The 25525-nt window shown below is 42.3% G+C and overlaps 1 protein-coding gene across 3 annotated transcripts in view; it reads right to left on the bottom strand.

The window, feature by feature from the left end:
- Positions 1-1584: 1584 nt before the first annotated feature.
- The window catches only part of LOC138295845 (neuroblast differentiation-associated protein AHNAK-like), a 236997-nt gene continuing 213056 nt past the window's right edge, over positions 1585-25525 (bottom strand). For all 3 annotated transcript variants that reach the window (XM_069234421.1, XM_069234422.1, XM_069234423.1), the window contains 2 exons: positions 12368-12546; positions 1585-12279 (listed from right to left, as the gene is read on the bottom strand). In XM_069234421.1, the coding sequence (XP_069090522.1) occupies positions 4252-12279; positions 12368-12546 (8207 nt within the window). In that variant the 3' untranslated portion in view covers positions 1585-4251. The remainder of the gene's footprint in view (positions 12280-12367; positions 12547-25525) is intronic.

Below are 25525 nucleotides of genomic sequence, written 5' to 3'. Positions count from 1 at the left end.
GCCAATTGTTAGATAGTCAATATGGCATAACAGACTTTCTAACACTATTTCTTGTACTGGCTAGCATCTGGTAGAGGGGTGGCTAACCCTTGACTCCCATCACCTCCGCATCTTTAATGGGTTAAGGAATAAAATTAAGTGAGCAGCATTCCTGCAATACACAAAACTGTAATCCTGTGATGTCCTCTTCTTACTACAATAGTACATTTTCTAGGCACTAAGCGCAACTTCCTAAGGAGGTATGCATGCAGTAGGGTTTCACACGTAGACATCACCAGATGTGTAAGGGGCTTATACTTAAGAAGATATTTCCTTTAGCAGTCACCCGCACAAGACAGATACAGGGGTGCATGTTTATCAAGGGTTTGTGTCGCCCTTGCGCCTTGCAAAGAGGCGCAAGGGCAATGCAAAACCTAGATGAGATTTATCAGGCCATGCAAGGCCACCTTGGGATGGCCCTGCATGGCTTGATAAATCTAGAGTAATGCAAGGCAGCGCAAATTACTGCCTTGCATTACTCTGTGGCAGGGAGGCGTTCCATGGGTGGAGCGTGGGTGTTGCCGCATTCCCAGATTTAGTAGTAGATCTGGGAATGTGTCAAAATGCCTACGCCCTCCTGGGTGAGATGTAATGAGGAAAAATATCCTCATTTCCCCTTGTCTTTTCCTCTTTCTATGTGTGCTGCATTCTGCGGGCACACATAGAAAGAGGAAAACGACTCTCAAGATTGTTTTTGTGCAGGAAGGAGTCCCTTCTTGCAGAAAAACAATTCTACCTGCAAGACAGGCGCCCTTGCACTGTGGCACATGAATGCGTGTGTTGGTGGTAGGCCGCAGATTGTGCGTCAGCTTAGGCAGAGAGCAAGAATGTGGCATATTTTGAAAGATATGCTGTATTCCTGCCATCTCCCTTTCAGGCAGCAGCAGCAAGGTGTCTTTCTGTATTGTGTTGCGATGAAAAAAGATAAATCTGGACCTGGGTTTTAAATGGGTTGTCTCAGCATCCTGGTTAGCAGTTGGGGTTTGGGTCTTGGACCCCTCCCAGCAAACCTGGGTCAGAAATGGCACTCTTGTAGTGTAGAACCCAAGGTTATTGTACCCTTTCAAATGACCTAGGTGCTTGCTTGCCAAATAAGAGGAGGAGAGGAGGCAAGGAAACGAGTCTTTCTATCGATCTGTTTGTGAGTCTTCTGTTTCTTATGATGCGTCTGTTGTTCATTATCTACGTTCTAATAAAAACATACCGTCGTGGATGTTTGTTTCTCTGCCTCATCGTAGTTGAAACAGATCTGTCTTTGTCTTCCTATGTTTCTGTTGGTCTTGGGTGCATGGTCTCTGGTTTTGTTGTGTCTTATGTTTCCTGGCCAAGTGTTTGATTATGCAATGGTTTACTCAGTTCGAAATGTAGCTGAGTTATAAAATGAGTTTACTTGCAAACTGGTAATTGTAAAATATGTGCTTGTACACAAATGCAAGTGCTACTGTTCTGACAAATTAGTTTAGACTTCACTTGATCAAACCAACATATGAAAATCCCAGTGAGATACAGCAATGTTGTAAGATTATGTAAGTAAAACGGAAGATATTTGTTTTAAAAGCTTTATTTGAATTATATACACATTTCTGGAACAATGTACAGTGGTTGTATTTCGTTGTGCGTGCTCGTTACTTCATGCTAAGCTCTGGATTTCATTTACAAAGTTCTGAGGTGAAGAACAGAAATTCTTATCTCCTATTCCCTGACAATTTTAATACAAAGTAAAATGTATATTTATAAAAATATATACGATGTGATTTATTCCCCCATTCTTAAGAAAACCTGCGGCCCTGCATACTGACAGGGCGCCTTTTACAGTGAGAACAGTAAAATTATATTAACTACCAGATCACTACATGTTTTTGTTTTCAGTAAAAACTGATTACATGCCTTATACCTGTTCTATAACTATAAGACAATATAAAAATATATCTCGAAATATAACAATTTGCCATGTATTATTTTATACCGCAATTTTATTAAACAATGATCTAACAATTCACATAGAAAAAATATGACGGTGCCTTATTTCCTAAGATATTTTCTCAGAACGGAAGAGAGGAGGGTACTATTTTCAAACACTTTACAGACCTGGTCAGATCCCACATTGTGGTGCATGCGAAGGCAAACAGGCTATTTTGAGACTGGTTACAAGATGGACATAAAAGGAGGACCAACTAAAGGTTACCTGACAATCTTCCATGACCATTTCATGACTTGTGAGAGTGCACTGCAACCAAGCCAATGGTGGGCCATGCCCGTCTTCTTCAAATGTACACATTCTTCTCCTCTTTTGCTGGATTTCCTAGCTTTCCTGCTGCTGTTTGTTGAAGTCCTTGATACACCAGTTTAGATTGTGTGGACACATTGTTTACAAGTGTTGGGTAATGGAGTGGCATGTTTCTCCGAACTGTTGTTCTATTAGACCTTGATCTGAAGAGTATACCTGCTTCACTGTCAGAAGCTGGGGAGGTGACCATTGATTCCAGTGCAGAGAATACATGCCACACTTAGGGGAGTATATAGAAACAGCATATCTTCACAAGAAACACAATAAAATATGGAATGCTAGTATAATTTAGCATATTTAATAATTCTATGTTTTGTAGCATATAATCCAGGAGACACAAGGGAGAGTAAATTGAGTCTAAGGAAAGGCAATGCATGTAATTTAATGGTAAGAGGTATCTTTTTCAGTTGGCTCTGAACTTGACATTTCATAAACACAATGGAAATCAAGCATTGGCCAATGCAAACTGAGAAATTAGTATAATGTACTGAGAGTTTGGCACTGAAGCGGTTGTCCTAAACTTTCACCATCCCCATACCACCTGCATATGCAGAATAAATAATTTAATATTTTACAGCATTTAAAGAATAATATCGCTATTTGAATATATATAGAATTAGCTCTAAAATAAAGAGAGTCAATGTACTAAAACGTATAATAAAATGTTGTTAATTATTCATTCTCGCCTTTCTAGGCTTTACCCCGGGGTAAACGCTTGTGAAACGTCCAGGGGCACTTCTGCTTAGCCAGCATGACAAGGGTGCGTAGAGCGGCCCTCTGCTGGCAGAAATAAAGGGGTTACAGTTAACTTGTGTGCTGTTTCTAGAGAGGCTGGTCTTACTGACATTATGCAACAAGTCTCATGCCTTGTCTAATTCTTCAGATTTGCTTTGTCCTAAAATAAACTTTTACCGGATAAAAAGGAAGACTTTAAGCTCAGGCAATGAATGTTTTTTTTAAAGCAGTAGCGCACCTGCTAAAGCCTAAGTGAAATACTTTTTTTTACTACCTTCCCTCTGCATACCTAAAAATCAAAGTTTGACTCCATGCTCTAATTTTGTTAAAATCTGTCGTAATTATTACATGTTGTATTCTTGAAGCATAAACTGCGTTCTTCTTTATTTACTGCCAATAAAGAAACGTGTCCATCCATATGTTACACGGCCTCTGATGTAGTTAGTTACATTGGATTGATTATTATTTCATATTTTAGAACTATTAATAATAATAAAACGTTATGTACATGGCAGTTATAAAGAAATGAACCATAGAAGCTGCCCACAGCCCAGTTTAAGAATTCTCATCACACATTTGTGACATATGCTCGGTCCCTAGGAAGTCGAGGAGAAATAAAACAGCCTTGGGGCTGATAGCAAGACATTCTACAGGGTTTAATCAGTTTTGTGAAACATTTTGACGACTTGAATCACTTCTAGTGATGGGTTTCGATCTGTGTGAAGTAAGGTCTCCATTTTAATCACGGAGTACTTTTGCTAAAACTTCCAAGGTGTTCGATGTTATTGGAGGCATCATTTAGCAGTCTGCCCAGTGTCACAGTTGCTAGCCCTAAGTGTCTATTTGCAGCTCCTGGGAATTACTTTGCAATCTTCGTGATTTTATCATTCGGGTTGCTGATATTCAAAAAGTTAAATACCCCTTTGGGTTTTGCTAAACCCTTTACTAAATTTAGAGGCTGATTGTTGTGCCTTTTATTATTAGTAAGGATTTAAAGTTCTGTTGTTCACTTTACCAAAGAGTGGAGGCGGTAAACTGCCATTAAAGACGGGATTTTATCTTCTCCCATGCTATCACTTCCTGTGATGGATTTGGAGTTAAAGTTCATGCAAAGCCACTTCGTGTGCTCTGCTGATTTTGATGAAATGATACCACTGGGTCCTCTTTTAAGTGGTACTTAATTTTGGTGCTTAAAATCCAAAATCTACTTCTGGGAGAGCGAAATTGGAATCACTAAGAGAAAATGGAAGCCTTATAGGAGAGCCTTTGATTTTTTTGTTTGGAGAACTGAGGCTCGTAGATTCTTTTGGAGAATTTAGATCAACCCCCGTGGCTTGAAGTGTGCTTTTATTTTGTGTCCCCACGTCTAGGGATACCTCTGGAGTCTGTACACTGGGACCAGAGAAACCAAACGAAGGAAGCTTAAACTGAGGTCCACTTAATTTTTTGTCTGAAGTTTTAGGATTCATATGTGCATTTAATTCTGGGGCTGATAGCTGAACTTCATCTTTTAACCCTGGAGCATTTAAATTTAAATCAATATCTGGCACCAGTATTTTCTTGTTTTTTGAAATCTTATCTGAGGGAACTGTCACATCAGAAATTTGAGGGTTCACTGCAGAAATGCTGGCAGAAGGTAATTTAACTTTTGGGACACTGATATCTACCTCAGGTTGATCAACATGTATTGTATTTTTTACATCTGGCAAGGTGATATCCATGTCGCTGTCCAGCGTTCTCCCACCTACTTTTATTTTTGGGGTTTCAATATTTGTACCAGATATTTGGACTGAGGGCACGTTGTACTGTGGCAAATTCATATTTTTCTGAGACCTTTTCAAGCTGACATTTGGTGCTTCAATTTCTACACCAGGCCCTTCATCATTGGCTTCCAATTTCGGGCTGCTAACTTTCGAATCACTTCTAATACCTGGAGCGTTCACATTTAAGTTAATTTCCGGACCTCTTTTTCCCTGTGAAATGTCTGGTACTGCCATTTCAATATTTGGACCTTTTGTATCAATACTGGGAAACTTGCCTTCCACCTTTGGCAATGAAACATCAAAATCAGGTGCTTGCACAGTAGGCCCCGACATTTTAAATGTAGGCATTTTAAAATTTGAAAAAGTTGATTTCATCTCAGGTTTTGTAAGCTCAATGTCTGGTGCGTCTATGTCAAGTTTGGGCCCTTTAAGACTCCCCTCCACTTTGGGTTCTGAAGTGCCACTGCTACCTTTTATTTGTGGAGTTTTCAATCTTAAATTACCACCAGGAGTCTCATGTTTGTCCGATGAGATGTTTAATGATGGCATTTTAAGTTTTGCATCTGTAATATCGGCACTAGGTAAATTTACGTTTATATTTGGACCTTTGAATGTGCCCTTTGTTGTTGGCATGGTGACATCTATGCCGCGTTCATTCACAGTACCACCTACATCCAAATTTGGAGATTTGAGGCTGGGCCCAGAAAATGGAAATTCAGGCATCTTGAAGCGAGGGGAATTGATCTTTTTGTCAGATATTTTTGGATCAATATCAGTTGCATTCCAATTTAGCCGTGGCCCTTCAATCTTACTTTGCATTTTCGGTGCATTCACATCACTACTTAGTTCTGGAGATTTCAAACTCACATCTACACTAGGAATTGTTTTTTTCTGGAAAAACTTTGGCATTTTAAATTTTGAGGGCTTCACTTCTGCTTTCGGAAGCTCCATATTCATTTCAGGACCTTTCACCTTTGGTGCTTGCATGCCGATGTCAGGTTTTGTAATTTTGCCATCTACCTTTGGCAATGAAACATCTAGTGATGGTGCTTCTATGTTACCATCGAGTTTAGGACCTTTGGAGCTTGGACCCGATAGTCCAAATGACGGCATTTTAAAATGTGGCGAGCTCAGCTTTTTGTCGGAACCTTTCACATTAATATTTGGTACATTAATATCTACATTGGGAACTTTAATATCGCCTGTGAATTTTGGATCTTTAATATTAAGGTCACTTTTTAGATCTGGAGCATTCACACTTAAATCGCCCCCAGGTAATGAAAGATTCCCAGAAGGCATGTTTACTGATGGTATTTTCATTTTTGGAGCTGTGATATATGCATCTGGCAGATCCACACCGACCTCAGGACCCTGAAAGTTACCTTTCATCTTCGGCACTGAGACATCCACTTTAGGCTTTTTCAGGCTCATATCCGGGACATTAATGTCTAGATCTGGCCCTTCAATATTAGTTTTTAATTTTGGAGAAGGGATGTCAAAGTCACCCTTTATATCGGGACCTTTTACATTTAAATCAACTTCTGGAGTTCCTGCCTTGGTATTGAACATGCCCCCAAGTGAAGGCATTTTAAACTTTGGACCTTTCACATCTAAACTGGGAGGATCCACTTTTGCTGATGGCATTTTCAGGTCACCCTCAGCCTTCGGCAAAGACACATCTAGTGATGGCATTTTTAAGCTGCCATCAAGTTCAGGGGCTTTTACACTGGGTCCAGATATGCCAAATGAAGGCATTTTGAAATCTGGTAAGCTCATATTTTTCTCAGAACCTTTTAGGTTAACATTTGGTGCATTAATATCTATTGCTGGACGTTCAAGCTTCGCTTGTGCCTTTGGTACATTCATGTCAAAGTTGCCTTTCAGTTCTGGAGATTTTATATTTAAATTTGCATCTGGTACATCTGCCTTTGTATTAAACATTCCCCCAAGAGAAGGCATTTTAAACTTAGGACCTTTCACATCTAAATTGGGAGGGTCCACTTTTGCTGATGGTGCTTTCAGGTCACCCTCAACCTTTGGCAAAGACACATCTAGTGATGGCATTTTTAAGCTTCCATCGAGCTCAGGGGCTTTTACACTGGGTCCGGATATGCCAAATGAGGGCATTTTGAATTCTGGTAAGCTTATATTTTTCTCAGAACCTTTTAGATTGACATTTGGTCCATTAATATCTATTGCTGGACTGTCGATCTTCGCTTGTGCCTTTGGTGCATTAATGTCAAAGTTGCCTTTCAATTCTGGAGATTTTATATTTAAATTTGCATCTGGTACATCTGCCTTTGTATTAAACATTCCCCCTAGAGAAGGCATTTTAAACTTAGGACCTTTCACATCTAAATTGGGAGGGTCCACTTTTGCTGATGGTGCTTTCAGGTCACCCCCAACCTTTGGCAAAGACACATCTAGTGATGGCATTTTTAAGCTTCCATCGAGCTCAGGGGCTTTTACACTGGGTCCGGATATGCCAAATGAGGGCATTTTGAATTCTGGTAAGCTTATATTTTTCTCAGAACCTTTTAGATTGACATTTGGTCCATTAATATCTATTGCTGGACTGTCGATCTTCGCTTGTGCCTTTGGTGCATTAATGTCAAAGTTGCCTTTCAATTCTGGAGATTTTATATTTAAATTTGCATCTGGTACATCTGCCTTTGTATTAAATATTCCCCCAAGAGAAGGCATTTTAAACTTAGGACCTTTCACATCTAAATTGGGAGGGTCCACTTTTGCTGATGGTGCTTTCAGGTCACCCTCAATCTTTGGCAAAGATACATCTAGTGATGGCATTTTTAAGCTTCCATCGAGCTCTGGGGCTTTTACACTGGGTCCAGATATGCCAAATGAGGGCATTTTGAATTCTGGTAAGCCTATATTTTTCTCAGAACCTTTTAGATTGACATTTGGTCCATTAATATCTATTGCTGGACTGTCGATCTTCGCTTGTGCCTTTGGTGCATTAATGTCAAAGTTGCCTTTCAATTCTGGAGATTTTATATTTAAATTTGCATCTGGTACATCTGCCTTTGTATTAAACATTCCCCCAAGAGAAGGCATTTTAAACTTAGGACCTTTCACGTCTAAACTGGGAGGGTCAACCTTTGCTGATGGTGCTTTCAGGTCACCCTCAACCTTTGGCAAAGACACATCTAGTGATGGCACTTTGAAGCTGCCATCGAGCTCAGGGGCTTTTACACTGGGTCCAGATATGCCAAATGAGGGCATTTTGAATTCTGGTAAGCTTACCTTTTTCTCAGAACCTTTTAAGTTAACATTTGGTGCATTAATATCAATGGCTGGGCCATCAACCTTAGCCTGGGCCTTTGGCGCATTAATATCAAAGTTGCCTTTCAGTCCAGGAGATTTTAGATTTATATCTGCATCTGGAACTTCTGCCTTTGAACTGAACAGACCCCCAAATGAAGGCATTTTTATCTTTGGTCCCTTCACATCTACATTAGGAAGGTCCACATTTGCTACAGGAGCTTTGAAATCTCCTTCAACTTTCGGCATTGATACATCTAGTGTTGGTGAGTCTATTGTACCATCTAACTGGGGGTCTTTAATGCTGGGTCCTGATAGCCCAAAGGAAGGCATTTTAAATTGAGGTGAGTGTCCCTTTATATCTGGAGCCTTCATGCTAACATTTGGTGCCTTGACATCAAGATTGGGCACTTTAATATCCCCTTTTAATTTTGGATCTTTGATATTAAGATCCCCTTTTACTTCAGGAGCATTCACACTTAAGTTCCCCTTGGGTCCTGAAATATTCCCAGAAGGGATGTCGATTGAGGGTATTTTCATTGTTGGAGCCTTGATGTCTACACCTGGCAGATCCATCCCTACCTCAGGACCTTTGAATTTGCCTTTCACCTTAGGCACTGAGCCGTCCACTTCAGGTTTGTTCAGTTTACCATCTGCCTCGATTTCCGAAGATTTTAGGCTGGGTCCTGACATCCCAAAAGAAGGCATCTTAAAGTGTGGCAGGTTTATCTTTTTTTCTGTACCTTTCAGACTGATATTTGGTCCATTTATGTCTAGATCTGGTCCTTCAATATTGGTTTTTAATTTTGGAGAAGGAATATTAAAATCCCCCTTTACACCTGGAGGCTCTACATTTAAATCAACATCTGGGATGCCTGTATTTGTATTAAACATTCCCCCAAGTGAAGGCATTTTAAACTTTGCACTTTTACTCTCTAAATTTGGAAGGTCCACTTTTGCTGTTGGAGCTTTAAAATCCCCCTCAATCTTTGGCATTGAAACATCAAGAGACGGTGCATTTATGTTGCCTTCCAGATCAGGGGATTTTGAACTGGGCCCCGATACTCCAAAGGTAGGCATCTTCAATTTTCGTCCTTTAGCTTCTGCTGTAGGGAGATCCAGATTAATGTCTGGACCTGTTACTTTTGATGGGATCGTCATCGATTTTGATGAAGCTTTTAGGTCTACACCCGGTGTTCTGTAATCAAGGCTAGCACTTTTCAAATCACCTTGTAACTTTGGAGTTGGAACAGTAAGGTCACCTTTAAGGTCAGGGGATTTTAAACCTAAGTCAACATCCGGAATTCCTGGTTTTGTATGAAAAATCTTTAGTGAGGGCATTTTAAATCGTGGACCTTTGGCCTCTACTTTTGGGACATCAATCTTTGCCGAAGGGCTTTTGATGTCCCCTTCAACCTTTGGCAATGACAGATCTAGTTCAGGTGTTTTTATGCTGGGAACAGACTTCTTAAAATTAGGCATTTTAAAAAGTGGCTTTTTCAAAGTAGCACTTGGTGAGTGAATATCCAGATTAGGGGCTTTAATATCACCTTTTAATTTGGGATCTTTCATAGTAAGGTCACCCTTTACTCCCGGAGCCTTCAAGTTTAAACCACCCTCAGGTAATGAAAGATTTCCAGAAGGAACATCTACTGATGGTATTTTAATCTTTGGAGCAGAGATATCCACATCTGGCAGATCCACACCGACCTCTGGACCTTGTAATTTACCTTTCACCTTTGGCACAGAGATGTCCAATTCAGGTTTTTTCATTTTGCCATCTAACTCCACCTCTGGAGTTTTAAGACTGGTTCCAGACCTTCCAAAGGATGGCATCTTAAAATGTGGCATATTTAGTTTATTTTCTGGCCCTTTAAGATTAATATTTGGTGCATTGATATCTATATCTGGCCCTTTAATGTTGGTGTTAAGTTTCGGCGACGGTATATCAATGTCCCCTTTCATTTCTGGTGTTTTTACATTTAAATCTAAATCTTTACCTCCTGTCTTGGTATTAAATATTCCACCTACTGAAGGCATTTTAAACTTTGGGACTTTCACATCTGCTTTAGGAAGATCTACTTTTGCAGATGGTGGCTTGAAATCCCCTTCAACTCCAGGCAATGAAAGATCTAGTGATGATGTTTTTATGCTGCCATCTATCTCAGGGCCTTTGGCACTAGGGACTGACATTTCAAAAGATGGCATCTTAAAATGTGGTGCATTAAATGTTTTTTCTGGGTCTTTCACATTGATATTTGGTGCATTGATGTCTACATCTGGTGCTTTAATATTTGTTTTTAATTTTGGAGTATTGATATCTAAATCCCCTTTAATTTCTGGTGTTTTTACATTTAAATTTGCATCTGGAACTCCTCCCTTGGCATCAAACATTCCTCCCACTGAAGGCATTTTAAACTTTGGTCCTTTCACGTCTGCATTAGGAAGATCCATCTTTGCTGTTGGTGTCTTAAAATCCCCTTCAACCTTGGGCAGTGAAACATCTAGTGATGGTGGCTTCACATTTACATCCATCTCAGGGGCTTTTACACTAGGACCTGACATTCCAAAGGATGGCATCTTAAAATGTGGCATGGTAAATGTATTTTTTGGACCTTTCAAATCAATATTTGGTGCATGTAAGTCTACATCTGGTCCTTCAATGTTGGTTTTGAATGTCGGAGATGTTATATCCAAGCCCCCTTTAATTTCTGGTGCTTTTGCATTTAGATCTACATCTGGAACTACTCCCTTAGCATTGAACTTTCCCCCCACTGAAGGCATTTTTAATGTTGGTCCTTTCACATCTACATTTGAAGGCTCCAGTTTTATGGCTGGAGATTTGAAATCTCCTTTAACCCCTGGCACTGAGACATCTACTGATGGAGTCTTTATATTGCCTTGCAACTCAGGGGCTTTTACACTGGACCCAGACATTCCAAAGGATGGCATTTTAAAATGTGGCATTTTAAGGTTTTGTTCTGGATTTTTCAACTTAATATTTGGTGCATTAATGTCTACATTTGGCCCTTCAAAGTTAGTTTTTAAGTTTGCAGAAGGGATATCAAACTCCCTTTGAAATTCTGGTGTTTCTAAATTTAAATCTAAATCTGGAGCATCTGCTTTGGTATTAAACCTACCCCCCAGAGAAGGCATTTTAAAATCTGGTCCATTTATATTTACGTGGGGAAGATCAGCTTTTGTGGCTGGAAATTTAAACTCTCCTGCAACCTTTGGCAATGAAACATCTTGTGATGGTGCCTTTATGTTGCCATCCAGCTCAGAGGCTTTTGCACTGGGCAAAGACATTCCAACGGATGGCGTCTTGAAATGTGGCACATTAATTTGTTTTCCGGGATTTTTCACACTAATATTTGGTGCATTAAGTTCTAGATCTGGTCCTTCAATGTTGGCATTTAGTTTTGGAGAAGGGATAGTGTGCTCCCCTTTCATTTCTGGTGCTGTTAAATTTAAATCCACATCAGGAATGTCTGCTGTTACTTTAGGTGCTTGAAGTTTGGGCCCTTTCACATCTACATTCGGAAGGTCCACTTTTACGGATGGAGCTTTAAAGTCTCCTTTCACATCTGGCAATGACAAATCCAGGGATGGTATTTCTATGTTGCTCTGCCCAAGGGAAGGCATTTTGAATTTAGGTTGCTTTACGTTTTTCTCTGAGCCTATGGAGTTGATATCTGGTGCCGCCATATCTATAGTGGGACCTTTAAAGTTTCCATTCAGTTTTGGATCTTTGATACCAAGTTTGCCATTTAACTCTGGACCCTTGAATTGCAAATCTTCACCACGAACAGAAAGTGTTCCTTGAGGAATGTCTTCTAATGGCATTTTTATCCCCGGTGCTGTGATATTTGACTTTTTCAGATCCACATTCCAATCAGGGCCTTTGAATTGACCACCTTTTTTGTCTTGTACTAATGCATTAATCTCTGGTGATTTAATATTGACACCTAGATCTTTCTTTATGTCACTCCCTTGTATGTCCAATCTAGGACTTTCAATGCGAGCAATTATTCTGTCTGAAAACGTTGCTGCGCTCTCTCTGTTTGCACGTTTATTGCTTGGCTCCAACAAATTTTCCAGTGATTTTGATGCTTTTAGATGCCGTTTGATCTTATTGTTGAAAAGGCTTTCGTAGACAGAATCACGGGAACCCTAAAAAATAATTTATACAAAATATGTAAATAAACATAAACAAATCCTCTTGCTAGCATTTAGACTAAGTGCTTTGAGTCACACTTACAAGGTCATCCATGTGAAGATTAAATGTAGGTGACAAAAATGTGCTTTCTGGAGATTTGACCTCATTTTTCACATGAAGCTTAAGCCCTGTTTTGTATGGTTCCGTTGCTTTCAGTATGTCCATGACATCGTTCTTGCTGAGATTCTCAAAATATATTGTGGCGCCAACCAGTTCATCTCCTACAAAGTGAAACACACAAATTACACGTTAAATGCTTCATGTAAGTGCATGATTTTCAGATATACTGATCTAGGTTAACGTTTTGCTTGACTTAGAAAGAATAATGATAGCGAACAGGGAGCTTTCCTCCCCTGAGATGCTCAAGCCGGGGGCCTCATCATTTAATCCTTTGACACATGGTACAGGGCCTTTCCATACAGTCTAGTGGGACCAGTCCTCTTTTTGCTATGTTCAATACTTAGTGAGCCTGGCCATAAGCCATGCACTGTGAATACTGCAGGTAGTGGACAAAATATATTATTATCATTAAAAGCATAAACCATATATAGAAAAACTGTTGGTTAAGGAAAAATACTGCTCTCGATTAGAAAAATACTAATGTATATTATGGAAATTATATAAATTCTCTCCAAAAGAGAGAGCGATATCAAAGTCAATTCCAATTCTAGTGCAAAAAAAGAACAAGGAATGGACGTACTGTCGAGTGGTGAAGTAGACTGATTTCTTAGGCGTGTTTCACATGCTCCACTACTCTGGAGCCTTTAACACTACATGGACTGAAGCCGTAGTTAGCTTTGGTTATAGCACCTAAATGGTTGCTTGAAGCAGCTTAGAATTTCTCATGCTCAAGAGACATGCAAACCATAGTTCGCACACCAAATGCATTGCTCATGATCTCATTCTTGATGTGACTGATGCAATTACAACTGTTGTAACTATTACAGATAAAACATTACCCCTAACAATATGAAATAGACAACTATGGCTGTACTGCTATTTAAGGGTTTGAAGGTCTGTTGATATTTAATTACTTTTTGCTTTTAAGTTATTGATTGATATAAATAGTGTGAGGTAATAAGTGTAGAGTTTGGAGTGCGAGGTGTGGCAGTTTTGCAAGTAATGCACTGTGGTCTCAACCAAAATTAGCAAATTTGAGTGTTTTTTTAGTTTCAATTAGTAACCATAACTGCACTTTAACATTTCCTTTTGAGTGCACCTCTGACTTTTTTTATGAACCTGCATTTATGTGTTATAACCAAAACTAACAACATCTTCATACTAACTTTTGTTTTTTCAGTGATTGTTCTGAGATTTTTGATCACAGGCCTGATTTAGAAACTGCTGGATGGAATACTACATCACAAACGTGACTAATATCCCGTCCACTGTATTACAATTACCATAGGAGAAAATGGGATTATAATATGGTGGACGTAATATTCGTCACGTTTGTGACAAAGTATTCCCCTCCGCCAAATTCTAAATCAGGCCCTATATACCAAATACATCAAGTTTTCAACATGGCAGTCAAACTCTTCTACATGATACGCATTTGGGAGAGGGGTTATTGGCTGTGTAGCGGGACACACAGGCTTCAGCTGGGCGATGCAGCGGTTAGCGACTAGGCCGGTCGTAGTATGGCTGCCCCCAATGAGCACTCTCTTTGGCCTGCACTGGAAGGAATGGGATCAGGGAGTGCCCTTGGCCAGGATCAGTTCTGTACTCGCCACAGGTGGCCAACCTCCTTGGGCCAGGCCCTTCTTTTTTTCTTTTGTTAGGGTTTACAGACAACACAGCAAGCTTCGTGGCCATGGACCACCATCCTAGTAAAAGCTTCATGAGCTGGTGTTGGACCTACATTGGGACCTGGTTTTATGTTTGCAGAGCCCAAGAAAAGACCAGCACAGGTCCCTTGCCACGCTAGCCCCAGTGAACACAGACTTTGCAGCTCTTCACTATGTTTCTACTATTTAGTCACGGGGGTGCCCCCTAGGAATCCTCACCAGATGGGCATGAGAATGAGGTTGTACTCACCCTGCCGCCATTCAAGCCCTTTCACTTTTTTTCCAGTGTGCAGAGACCATGTCCCTGCATCCTGTAATGGCCGCCATCAAAAAAATTCTGCCTAGCCAATAGGAGTTCTTTGGTTCCATACACAAGACTGTCACAGGAAAATCGAATTGCAAACCCGAAATTGGCACAGGAAAGAAAGTTCCCTTGGCAGATAATGTTAGAATATTTTTTATACTTTTACTCCATGGAGGTCCATGAAACTTGGTATGTGGACTTCCATGGAATAATAGTCCAGGGGCCGCATTATTAAATGATGACTGCCGCTGTTTGCGCCATGGCAGTCTTTTAACTTCAGAGCAGTTGCCATGGCGGCAGCTTCTCTGAAGGCATAGGGCTCACTGCCAGTTAGGTGGAGAGCTATAAATATGGTAGGCGTTAGACTGCAAGGGCAGGCCGTCTGATTGACTCTATCGGTCCCAATGCGCCACTTTTCTTGCGTCGCCCCTGCCACACCATAGACACCATGGTTGTGTTGTATTTACAATACGGCACACCATGGTGGTCGTTAGGTCAATAACCGCTGTTATGGCTTTGCTGCACTACGCAAATGTTTTTGACACTAGTGCAGCAAAGCACAGGAAGGCCCATTGATTAAAATGGGTGTCACTTTAATGCCTGCTCTGAGCAGGAGTTAAAAATGATGGAAAAAATGGCACAGTGAAATGTTGTAAATATCAGTGCACCATTTTTCTGGGCCTCCTTGAGTCGGGACGCTCCCATTCATACATTATGCCTGGCAAAGGCATAATGTGGCACAAGGGTTTAAAAAGTGGCGCAATGCAAGCATTACTACACTTTGTAAATATGACGCGGAGAAAGGCCTCCTTAAAGTTGCCTTACTGTAAAAAAAAATAACACTAGGGCAGCGCAAGGTGGCGGTAGGGACTTGTAGACATGCTCCTAAGTCTGCCTCTTAGTTCTATCCAGCTGGACCCATTTTTTGAACCATAAAATAACCAAGAAAAAACAAGTTTAAATCTGCAACGATTGAAACACATGCATTGCAGGTCATATAATATATCTTCCCAGATGATGCATAGGCCACTAAGCCATTTTATCTTGAAAGAAAAATGTATTCTAGGAATTACATAACATCTCTTCAACAAACTCATCAGCCTACTGGGATATGTTAAGTTGCATGAAAATGTATGGCATACCTGTTGGGATGGACAAAGATTCTCTGCATGACTCTGGATAGCGTGTATCCCTGCCTTGACAATCGCACAGCAAATATTAGTGTGTTTTTTTACTCTCAACTCAGAACACACTACAACCATGTGCGCGCTGAGGCCTTTCTGTGATGTGGAAAGAGACCCAGAGCTGATCCCTATGGTCTAGAGGCACACCAAGTGCACCTCCTATTCCTAGCAGAGTGACTACTGTCATCTGCCTGGGCTCTGGAGAATTGACAGTGGTGACAGCAAAATGACTACAGTGGAGGGCTGGATTTTCCCCCCTGCTGTCTGCTTTGAGAAAGTGGGCTAAAAGTATGTCTCACTTTTGACATTTTTCTGCCAGTTCCCTACAACCATATCCTTTGCCCTTCCATAAAATTAATGCATCTAGTGTGTGTATGTATATTATAGATGTGTAGATGTACGATGTGTACAAATTACCTACATGTGAAGAATGCATGTGGAAAATGAGTCAGTGCATTTGGATATAGTCACAGCAAGTTCCATTTTGTTTCAAGCATATCCTGCATGGTATCTAGGATGGAGGCTTGGAGGGATGGCTCGTACAAACAATGCATATTGCAGGGCAAGTGAAACCGTTTCTTTCAGGAAGAAACTTTCTGGACAAATCTGTTTCAGATCTGCTGTTCAAACCTTCATGCTCCTGCATCTGGATAGCGGTAATATCCTGCACCATGGTCTCACTGGTCACACTGACACCCCTTATGGGCATCCTACACGCCACAACACATCTTGTCCAGGGATGAGAGAAATATGATCATATCACTGCTTTCACCATATCCATAATCCAAATGTACCATTCACAAAGCCATCATGACCAGCACCCCTGCATATCTTGTGGACAAGCTCACCATCTCGGGTGGTCTCTGCACACCTGCAGCCAGGACACCATTAGACTGCATTCTAAGAAGAGTAAAGAAAAAAAACAATGCAGCATGCCCTTTTTACCTATGTAACCAGGATCTGGAACAACATCCCTGTATTCATTCGGTCCTCCCTAACACCACTCAAATTTAGGTAAAACTTGAGGACTCACCTCTTCAAAGAACACTATGGCCCTCATTATGAATTTGGCAGTCCTTTTACAAGACCGCCAGAGCTGCAGGCGGCAAAAGACACCAGTGCTGGCGGTCTTGAGATCACCGCATTATGATTGCTGTCGGATTTCCACCCGAGATCAGTCGTGCTGGCGGTCTGTGGGGAAGAGGCAATTCCACCACCGGCACCGCCATGCAAAAAGGATGCCGCACGGTGTATTATGACCTGTAATGCAGCATGGCAATGTCCTGATGGCGGGGCGCTGCCAGTGGTGGAAGCGCCGGGACCCGTCCCTTCCTTGATGACCTCCTCAACAGACGAGGTAAGTGATCGTCCGACAGGGAAGGGGTGGTGTGTGTGTGTGTGTGTGTGATGAATGCAGGGGGGGTGGGTGTGTGTATGTTGGTAAATGCAGATGGATGGGGTGAGTGCCTGTGTGCAGTGCAGAAGGGGGGAGTGAATGGGTCTATGCGGTGCAGAGGGAGCATGAATGGATGCATGCGGATGAGGGGGAAGGGTGCATGAATGGGGGTATGCACTGAAGGGGGGAGTGAATGCTTGCATGTCAGCGGTGTTTGTGTATGTATGTCAGTGTGAATGGGTGTGTATGTCGTGTTTGCGTAAAGTGAGTGGGGTTGTGTTTGTGTGTAGAAGTGTGTGAGTGCATGCATGCAGGTATGTGGAAGTGTGTGTGAGTGTATCCTGGCGGTCTTGCTCTCCATAACAGGCCAGGGACCCTGTGCTTCTTTGTTTGACTGGTTTTCTTACAGCAATTGCTGTCGGGGTTTGTCATATTTTCAATCCTGTTTTTAAAAAAAGTACTCAAGTATTTTTTCCCTTGTCTGTTTCCGTGTGGTTGCGCGGTTCTGTGAGTCTTTTAGCCACTTTTTAATGCAATTTTTTGTATATATTGTATATAGAAGACCCTTCAGTCAGTTATTTACATCCAGGGTACCTATTCGATGGAGAGCATAAAGACCTTTGGGTTCTCTGAAGCAGATTTCAGTAGAATTGTTGGTGCAGGTCTCAACTCTGGGTCTGAATCTCTGTTCTCAAATAGTTTGAACAACGATTGGCTGAAACTCCTCAATTTAAAAAAGAAATCCCGCAGAACAGAAGCACATGCTGAATTCCTGTTGGAATATCTGAAAGCGGGCACAATTCCTAATGGTTTGAGGGTGAGGAACATCCCAGGTCTATTTGTGGAGATCAAACAATTCTTAGAGAAATGGTTATCGATCTCGAATTGTTGTTCACGAGACTGCATTTTATGCATCATAGAGACAGCTAGAGAAATTGTTGCCAAATTGCTCACCGAAATAGAGGATTTGGAGGGCAAACTTAAACAATCTGTAGCAATAGAAGAAGCCAAGAAGAAACTCGAGGAAATAAACATTGATTTTGAGTCATTCAATCAATACCTCATTAAGAGGGAAACTGACAAACTCAAGAAGGACATTAGGTACTTTACCCTAGAAAGGACATATCCATATTTGTCCAAACAGTATTACAAACAACCTCCAGTGCCCTAGGTGACAAACAGGATTGGACTTCTAAGAAAACATTCACCTTTTCCGACAACTCATAATCCAAGGGAGAGGGCAGTTCCCATTTTTTCGATCCCTATGGAAATAGGCAAAATCAAGTAGATTACCACCAGTCCAATTTGCGTTTTTTAGGGAATCGAAGACACAACTTCAGACCCAGATTCCGTCAGAACCGGGGCAACAGACCCCCAAACTTGGATCAATCTCCTCACTTTCTACAGACAAGACGCAATCAGTATTGGAGGGATTAGACAACATCCCTATCTTTAATCTTAGTACGATTGCTTTAGATTATAGTTCAGAACATCTTTTAGCAAGAGGTCTGTCATTTGTCCCAAATAAGGACATTAACAAATTTGAACTTATGAGAAATGTTTTTGCCTTCTTTAGACGGATCTGTCTTAAGAAGTATTTCTCCACCTCTCCCCCTCCTTCTGATTCTAACAGATCAGGTCTGAAACCTCCATCATCAATTATTCCTGGTCTAGAACTACTAGGCCCTGAAGTGGCCATTTTTGAAAAAGCGGTCATACAGAAGTTTGAGAACATGCTTAAACATATTCCCAAACCCAAATTCAATCTCAACAGAAAGGAAAGTACAGCTTTACGTAATTTAAAAGAGAACAACAAGATCACAATAAAACCTTGTGACAAAGGGGGTGTCATTGCAGTACGGGACACAACCTACTACATACAGAAAATGTCAGACATGCTCCAATGTTCAGAATTTTACAGAGTCATGCCGGGTGATCCGGAGGTCCGGATGAAAAGAGAGATTAAGGATGTGAATAGTATTGCATTAGAGTCAGGGTGTATCTGTCAGAAAGAGTTTGATTTTCTCACACCAAAAAATACTAGATTTCCCATCATATATGGACACCCTAAAGTACACAAGAATTCGAAAGATCCCCCTTTGTGCCCTATTGTCTCTACCATCGGTTCAGCCATTGAACCATTGTCTCAATATGTTGAAACTTTCCTCAAACCATTGGTTACTCAGCTCCCCTCCTACGTCTGAGACACAGGTCATCTGATTTCCAAACTAGAAGGTCTTGATTAGAATCTGAAACCAGAAATGTTAGGTTCGATGGCATCTGTCGCTGTAGATACGCATGTTCTGCAATAGCTCGCCATCTGGTGTTGGGCCGGAGTGTTACAAGTTGTTTTTCTTCGAAGAAGTCTTTCGAGTCACGGGACCGAGTGACTCCTCCTTTTGTCTCCATTGCGCATGGGCGTCGACTCCATCCTCGATTGTTTTTTTTCCGCCATCGGGTTCGGACGTGTTCCTGTCGCTCCGAGTTTCGGAACGGAAAATTAGCTAATTTCGGAAGATTTTCGTCGGTATTGTTGCGTTCGGGATCGGCGTACTTAGATTCCACACCGCATCGAAGATCGAAGAGCTCCGGTGCCCTTCGGGGTAGTTTTTCGATCCTCCGTCGGGGCCTGGTCGGCCCGACCGCGTGCTGAAGAACGCCGATGGAACGGACCCCGTTCCGTTTCTGCCCCAAATGCCACAATAAGTACCCTTACACAGACCAACACTTGGTCTGCAACCTGTGCCTGTCACCTGAGCACAGCGAAGACACCTGCGAGGCCTGTCGTGCGTTCCGGTCCCGAAAAACACTCCGAGACCGTCGAGCTAGAAGACTTCAAATGGCGTCCGCACCGACAGCCCAACGGGAGTTCGAGGAACAGGAAGAAGAAGGTACCTTCTCGATCCAAGACTCAGACTCCGAAGGATTCGACGACACACAAACCGTGAGTAAGACGTCGAAAACCACACAAAGAAACATTTACAAGGCCCAGGGGACGCCACTGCCACCAGGCCATGGCTCGACCCATAAATTCGGTGACCGACCGTCGGCACCGAAAAAGGCCCAAACAGTGCCGAGATCGTCCGACTCCGGTCGAGACACCGGCACGCAGCCTTCTCGGGACCGAGAAAGTGCTGGAGACAAGCCTCGACACCGAGATGCCGGTGTGGACACGGCTCGACGCCGAGACAGCGGCACCGAAACAGATCGACGCCGAGAGGTTTTGGCCCCGAAAAGGAAAAAAGTCTCCTCGGAGCCGAAAAAACACGCAGACAAAGTTTCGACGCCGAAACAAACTGCAAGCGACCCAGCTTCAGGCTCTTATACAGAAGAGCACTCGCTAACCTCCCAAATGCAAAAGCATAGGTTTGAGGAAGAGCTACAAGCAACTGATGTGGACCATACGCAAAAGCGTATCTTCATTCAGCAGGGGACAGGAAAAATAAGCACCCTTCCCCCCATTAGGAGAAAGAGAAGGTTGGAGTTCCAGACGGAACAAGCACCACAACCAAAAGTGGTGAAAAGAGTTACACCACCACCCTCTCCTCCGCCCGTGATTAACGTTTCACCAGCACAAACTCCATCTCACTCCCCAGCTCACACCACCATGAGCCACGGTGACCAAGATCAGGACGCATGGGACCTATACGACGCCCCAGTGTCAGATAACAGCCCGGAGGCATACCCTACAAAGCCATCTCCACCAGAAGACAGCACCGCGTACTCTCAGGTGGTGGCTAGAGCAGCACAATTTCATAACGTAAGCCTCCACTCAGAACAGGTCGAGGATGATTTCTTGTTCAACACACTCTCCTCCACCCACAGCTCCTACCAAAGCCTGCCTATGCTCCCTGGTATGCTCCGGCACGCAAAAGACATATTTAAGGAGCCGGTCAAAAGTAGGGCAATCACACCAAGGGTGGAAAAAAAGTATAAGCCGCCTCCTACGGACCCGGTTTTCATCACTACACAGCTGCCACCAGACTCTGTTGTTGTAGGAGCAGCTAGGAAAAGGGCCAACTCTCACACATCTGGAGATGCACCACCCCCAGATAAAGAAAGCCGCAAGTTCGATGCAGCTGGTAAGAGAGTCGCAGCACAAGCTGCAAACCAGTGGCGCATTGCGAACTCCCAGGCACTACTTGCGCGCTATGACAGAGCCCACTGGGACGAGATGCAACATCTCATTGAACATCTGCCCAAGGACTTCCAAAATAGGGCAAAACAAGTGGTTGAGGAGGGACAGACCATCTCCAACAACCAGATACGTTCCTCCATGGACGCTGCAGATACAGCTGCACGGACAATTAATACATCTGTAACTATCAGAAGGCATGCATGGCTCCGAACGTCTGGATTTAAACCAGAGATTCAACAAGCAGTTCTCAATATGCCTTTTAATGAAAAAGAACTGTTCGGTCCAGAAGTGGACACAGCGATTGAGAAACTCAAAAAAGATACGGACACTGCCAAAGCCATGGGCGCACTCTACTCCCCGCAGAGCAGAGGGAATTACAGCACATTCCGTAAAACGCCCTTTCGAGGGGGGTTTCGGGGTCAAAGCACACAAGCCAGCACCTCACAAGCAACACCGTCCAGTTACCAGGGACAGTATAGAGGAGGTTTTCGGGGACAATATAGAGGAGGGCAATTCCCTAGAAACAGAGGGAGATTTCAAAGCCCCAAAACCCCTACTACTAAACAATGACTCACATGTCACTCACCCCCTCCACACAACACCAGTGGGGGGAAGAATAGGTCATTATTACAAAGCATGGGAGGAAATTACTACAGACACTTGGGTTCTAGCAATTATCCAACATGGTTATTGCATAGAATTTCTACAATTCCCTCCAAACATACCACCAAAAGCACAAAATTTAACAACACACCATTCCAATCTCCTGGAGATAGAAGTGCAGGCACTATTGCAAAAGAATGCAATCGAATTAGTGCCAAACACACAAATAAACACAGGAGTTTACTCACTGTACTTTCTGATACCAAAGAAGGACAAAACGCTGAGACCAATCCTAGACCTCAGAGTAGTGAACACTTTCATCAAATCAGACCACTTCCACATGGTCACACTACAAGAAGTATTGCCATTGCTAAAACTACACGACTACATGGCAACTTTAGACCTCAAGGATGCTTATTTCCATATACCAATACACCCATCGCACAGGAAATACCTAAGGTTTGTATTCAAAGGAATACATTACCAATTCAAGGTACTGCCTTTCGGATTAACAACCGCACCAAGAGTCTTTACCAAATGTCTAGCGGTAGTCGCTGCACACATAAGAAGGCAGCAAATACATGTGTTCCCATATTTGGACGACTGGCTAATCAAGGCCCATTCGTTCATACAGTGCTCAAATCACACAAATCACATCATACAAACCCTCTTCAAACTCGGGTTCACCGTCAATTTCACAAAATCCAAAATTCTGCCACGCAAGGTACAACAATACCTGGGAGCCATAATAGACACATCAAAGGGAGTAGCCACTCCAAGTCCACAAAGAATTCAAAATTTCAACACCATCATACAACGCATGTATCCAACACAAAAGATACAGGCAAAGATGGTATTACAACTCCTAGGCATGATGTCATCATGCATAGCCATTGTCCCAAACGCAAGACTGCACATGAGGCCCTTACAACAATGCCTAGCATCACAGTGGTCTCAAGCACAGGGTCACCTTCTAGATCTGGTGTTAATAGACCGCCAAACTTACCTCTCGCTTCTGTGGTGGAACAACATAAATTTAAACAAGGTGCGGCCTTTCCAAGACCCAGTGCCACAATACGTAATAACAACAGATGCTTCCATGACAGGGTGGGGAGCACACCTCGATCAACACAGCATACAAGGACAATGGAACGTACATCAAACAAAACTGCATATCAATCACCTAGAACTTCTAGCAGTTTTTCAAGCACTAAAAGCTTTCCAACCAATAATAGTTCACAAATACATTCTCGTCAAAACAGACAACATGACAACAATGTATTATCTAAACAAGCAGGGAGGGACGCACTCCACGCAGTTAAGCCTGCTAGCACAAAAAATTTGGCATTGGGCAATTCACAACCAAATTCGCCTAATTGCACAGTTTATACCAGGGATACAAAATCAACTCGCAGACAATCTCTCTCGAGATCACCAACAGGTCCACGAATGGGAAATTCACCCCCAAATTCTGAACACTTATTTCAAACTCTGGGGAACACCTCAGATAGACTTGTTTGCGACAAGGGAGAACGCAAAATGCCAAAACTTCGCATCCAGATACCCACACAAACAATCCCAAGGCAATGCCCTATGGATGAACTGGTCAGGGATATTTGCTTACGCTTTTCCTCCTCTCCCTCTCCTTCCTTACCTGGTAAACAAACTCAGTCAAAGCAAACTCAAACTCATATTGATAGCACCACCTTGGGCAAGGCAACCCTGGTACACAACGCTGCTAGACCTATCAGTGGTACCCTGCATCAAATTGCCCAACAGGCCAGATCTGTTGACACAGCACAACCAAAAGATCAGACACCCAGATCCAGCATCGCTGAATCTAGCAATCTGGCTCCTGAAATACTAGAATTCGGGCACTTACAACTTACCCAAGAATGTATGGAAGTCATAAAACAAGCAAGAAGGCCATCCACCAGGCACTGCTATGCAAGTAAATGAAAGAGGTTTGTTTGCTACTGCCATATTAATCAAATACAACCATTACACACAACTCCAGAACATGTAGTGGGTTACTTGCTTCACTTACAAAAATCTAACCTAGCTTTCTCTTCCATTAAGATTCACCTTGCAGCAATATCTGCATACCTGCAGACTACCTATTCAACTTCCCTATATAGAATACCAGTCATTAAAGCATTCATGGAGGGCCTTAGGAGAATTATACCACCAAGAACACTACCTGTTCCTTCATGGAACCTAAATGTTGTCCTAACTAGACTTATGGGTCCACCTTTTGAACCCATGCACTCCTGCGACATACAGTTCCTAACCTGGAAGGTGGCATTTCTCATCGCCATTACTTCCCTGAGAAGAGTAAGCGAGATTCAGGCGTTTACTATACAGGAACCTTTTATACAACTACACAAAATAAAGTCGTCCTAAGGACCAATCCTAAATTTTTGCCAAAGGTTATTTCACCGTTCCATCTAAATCAAACAGTGGAACTTCCAGTGTTCTTTCCACAGCCAGATACCGTAGCTGAAAGGGCACTACATACATTAGATGTCAAAAGAGCATTAATGTATTACATTGACAGAACAAAGAACATCAGAAAGACTAAACAACTCTTTATTGCATTTCAAAAACCTCATGCAGGAAACCCAATTTCAAAACAAGGTATAGCCAGATGGATAGTTAAATGCATCCAAATCTGCTACCTTAAAGCTAAACGACAGCTGCCCATTACACCAAGGGCACACTCAACCAGAAAGAAAGGTGCTACCATGGCCTTTCTAGGAAACATCCCAATGCAAGAAATATGTAAGGCAGCCACATGGTCTACGCCTCACACATTCACCAAGCACTACTGTGTAGACGTGTTATCCGCACAACAAGCCACAGTAGGTCAAGCCGTATTAAGGACATTATTTCAAACTACTTCCACTCCTACAGGCTGATCCACCGCTTTTGGGGAAATAACTGCTTACTAGTCTATGCAGAACATGCGTATCTACAGCGACAGATGCCATCGAACTGAAAATGTCACTTACCCAGTGTACATCTGTTCGTGGCATCAGTCGCAGTAGATTCGCATGTGCCCACCCGCCTCCCCGGGAGCCTGTAGCAGTTTGGAAGTTACCTTCAATTATTTATATATGTATCATCTCAACCTTAAATAGGTGCATACTTAGTCACTCCATTGCATGGGCACTATTACTACAATTCAACTCCTACCTCACCCTCTGCGGGGAAAAACAATCGAGGATGGAGTCGACGCCCATGCGCAATGGAGACAAAAGGAGGAGTCACTCGGTCCCGTGACTCGAAAGACTTCTTCGAAGAAAAACAACTTGTAACACTCCGGCCCAACACCAGATGGCGAGCTATTGCACAACATGCGAATCTACTGCGACTGATGCCACGAACAGATGTACACTGGGTAAGTGACATTTTCATTACCATGGCTTTGCAGGCTCTATACACTAATATCCCCCAACAACAAGCGTTAGATTGTGTGGAGTCTTATCTTAATGATCTGGGTGCGGATCGCGTACATGCATTCATTATGAAATGTCTCAAAACTGTCCTGTTAAAAAACTTTTTTGAGTTCAATAGAACCATTTACCAACAAACAAAGGGCGTAAGTATGGGCGCTGCCTGCGCTCCTAGCGTAGCTAACCTATACGTTGGATCGTTTGAGAAAAAACACATCTATAATGAAGTTTCCCCATTTTTTGAAAACATACATCAATGGTGTAGATAAATAGATGATGTCTTTTTCATTTGGAGAGGACAGGAACACGAACTACATTAATTATTTTTATGGT

This window comes from Pleurodeles waltl, chromosome 5 (genome assembly GCF_031143425.1).
Source record: "Pleurodeles waltl isolate 20211129_DDA chromosome 5, aPleWal1.hap1.20221129, whole genome shotgun sequence".
NCBI classification, from domain to species: Eukaryota; Metazoa; Chordata; class Amphibia; order Caudata; family Salamandridae; genus Pleurodeles; species Pleurodeles waltl.
This window is presented reverse-complemented; position numbering and strand designations above follow the sequence as displayed.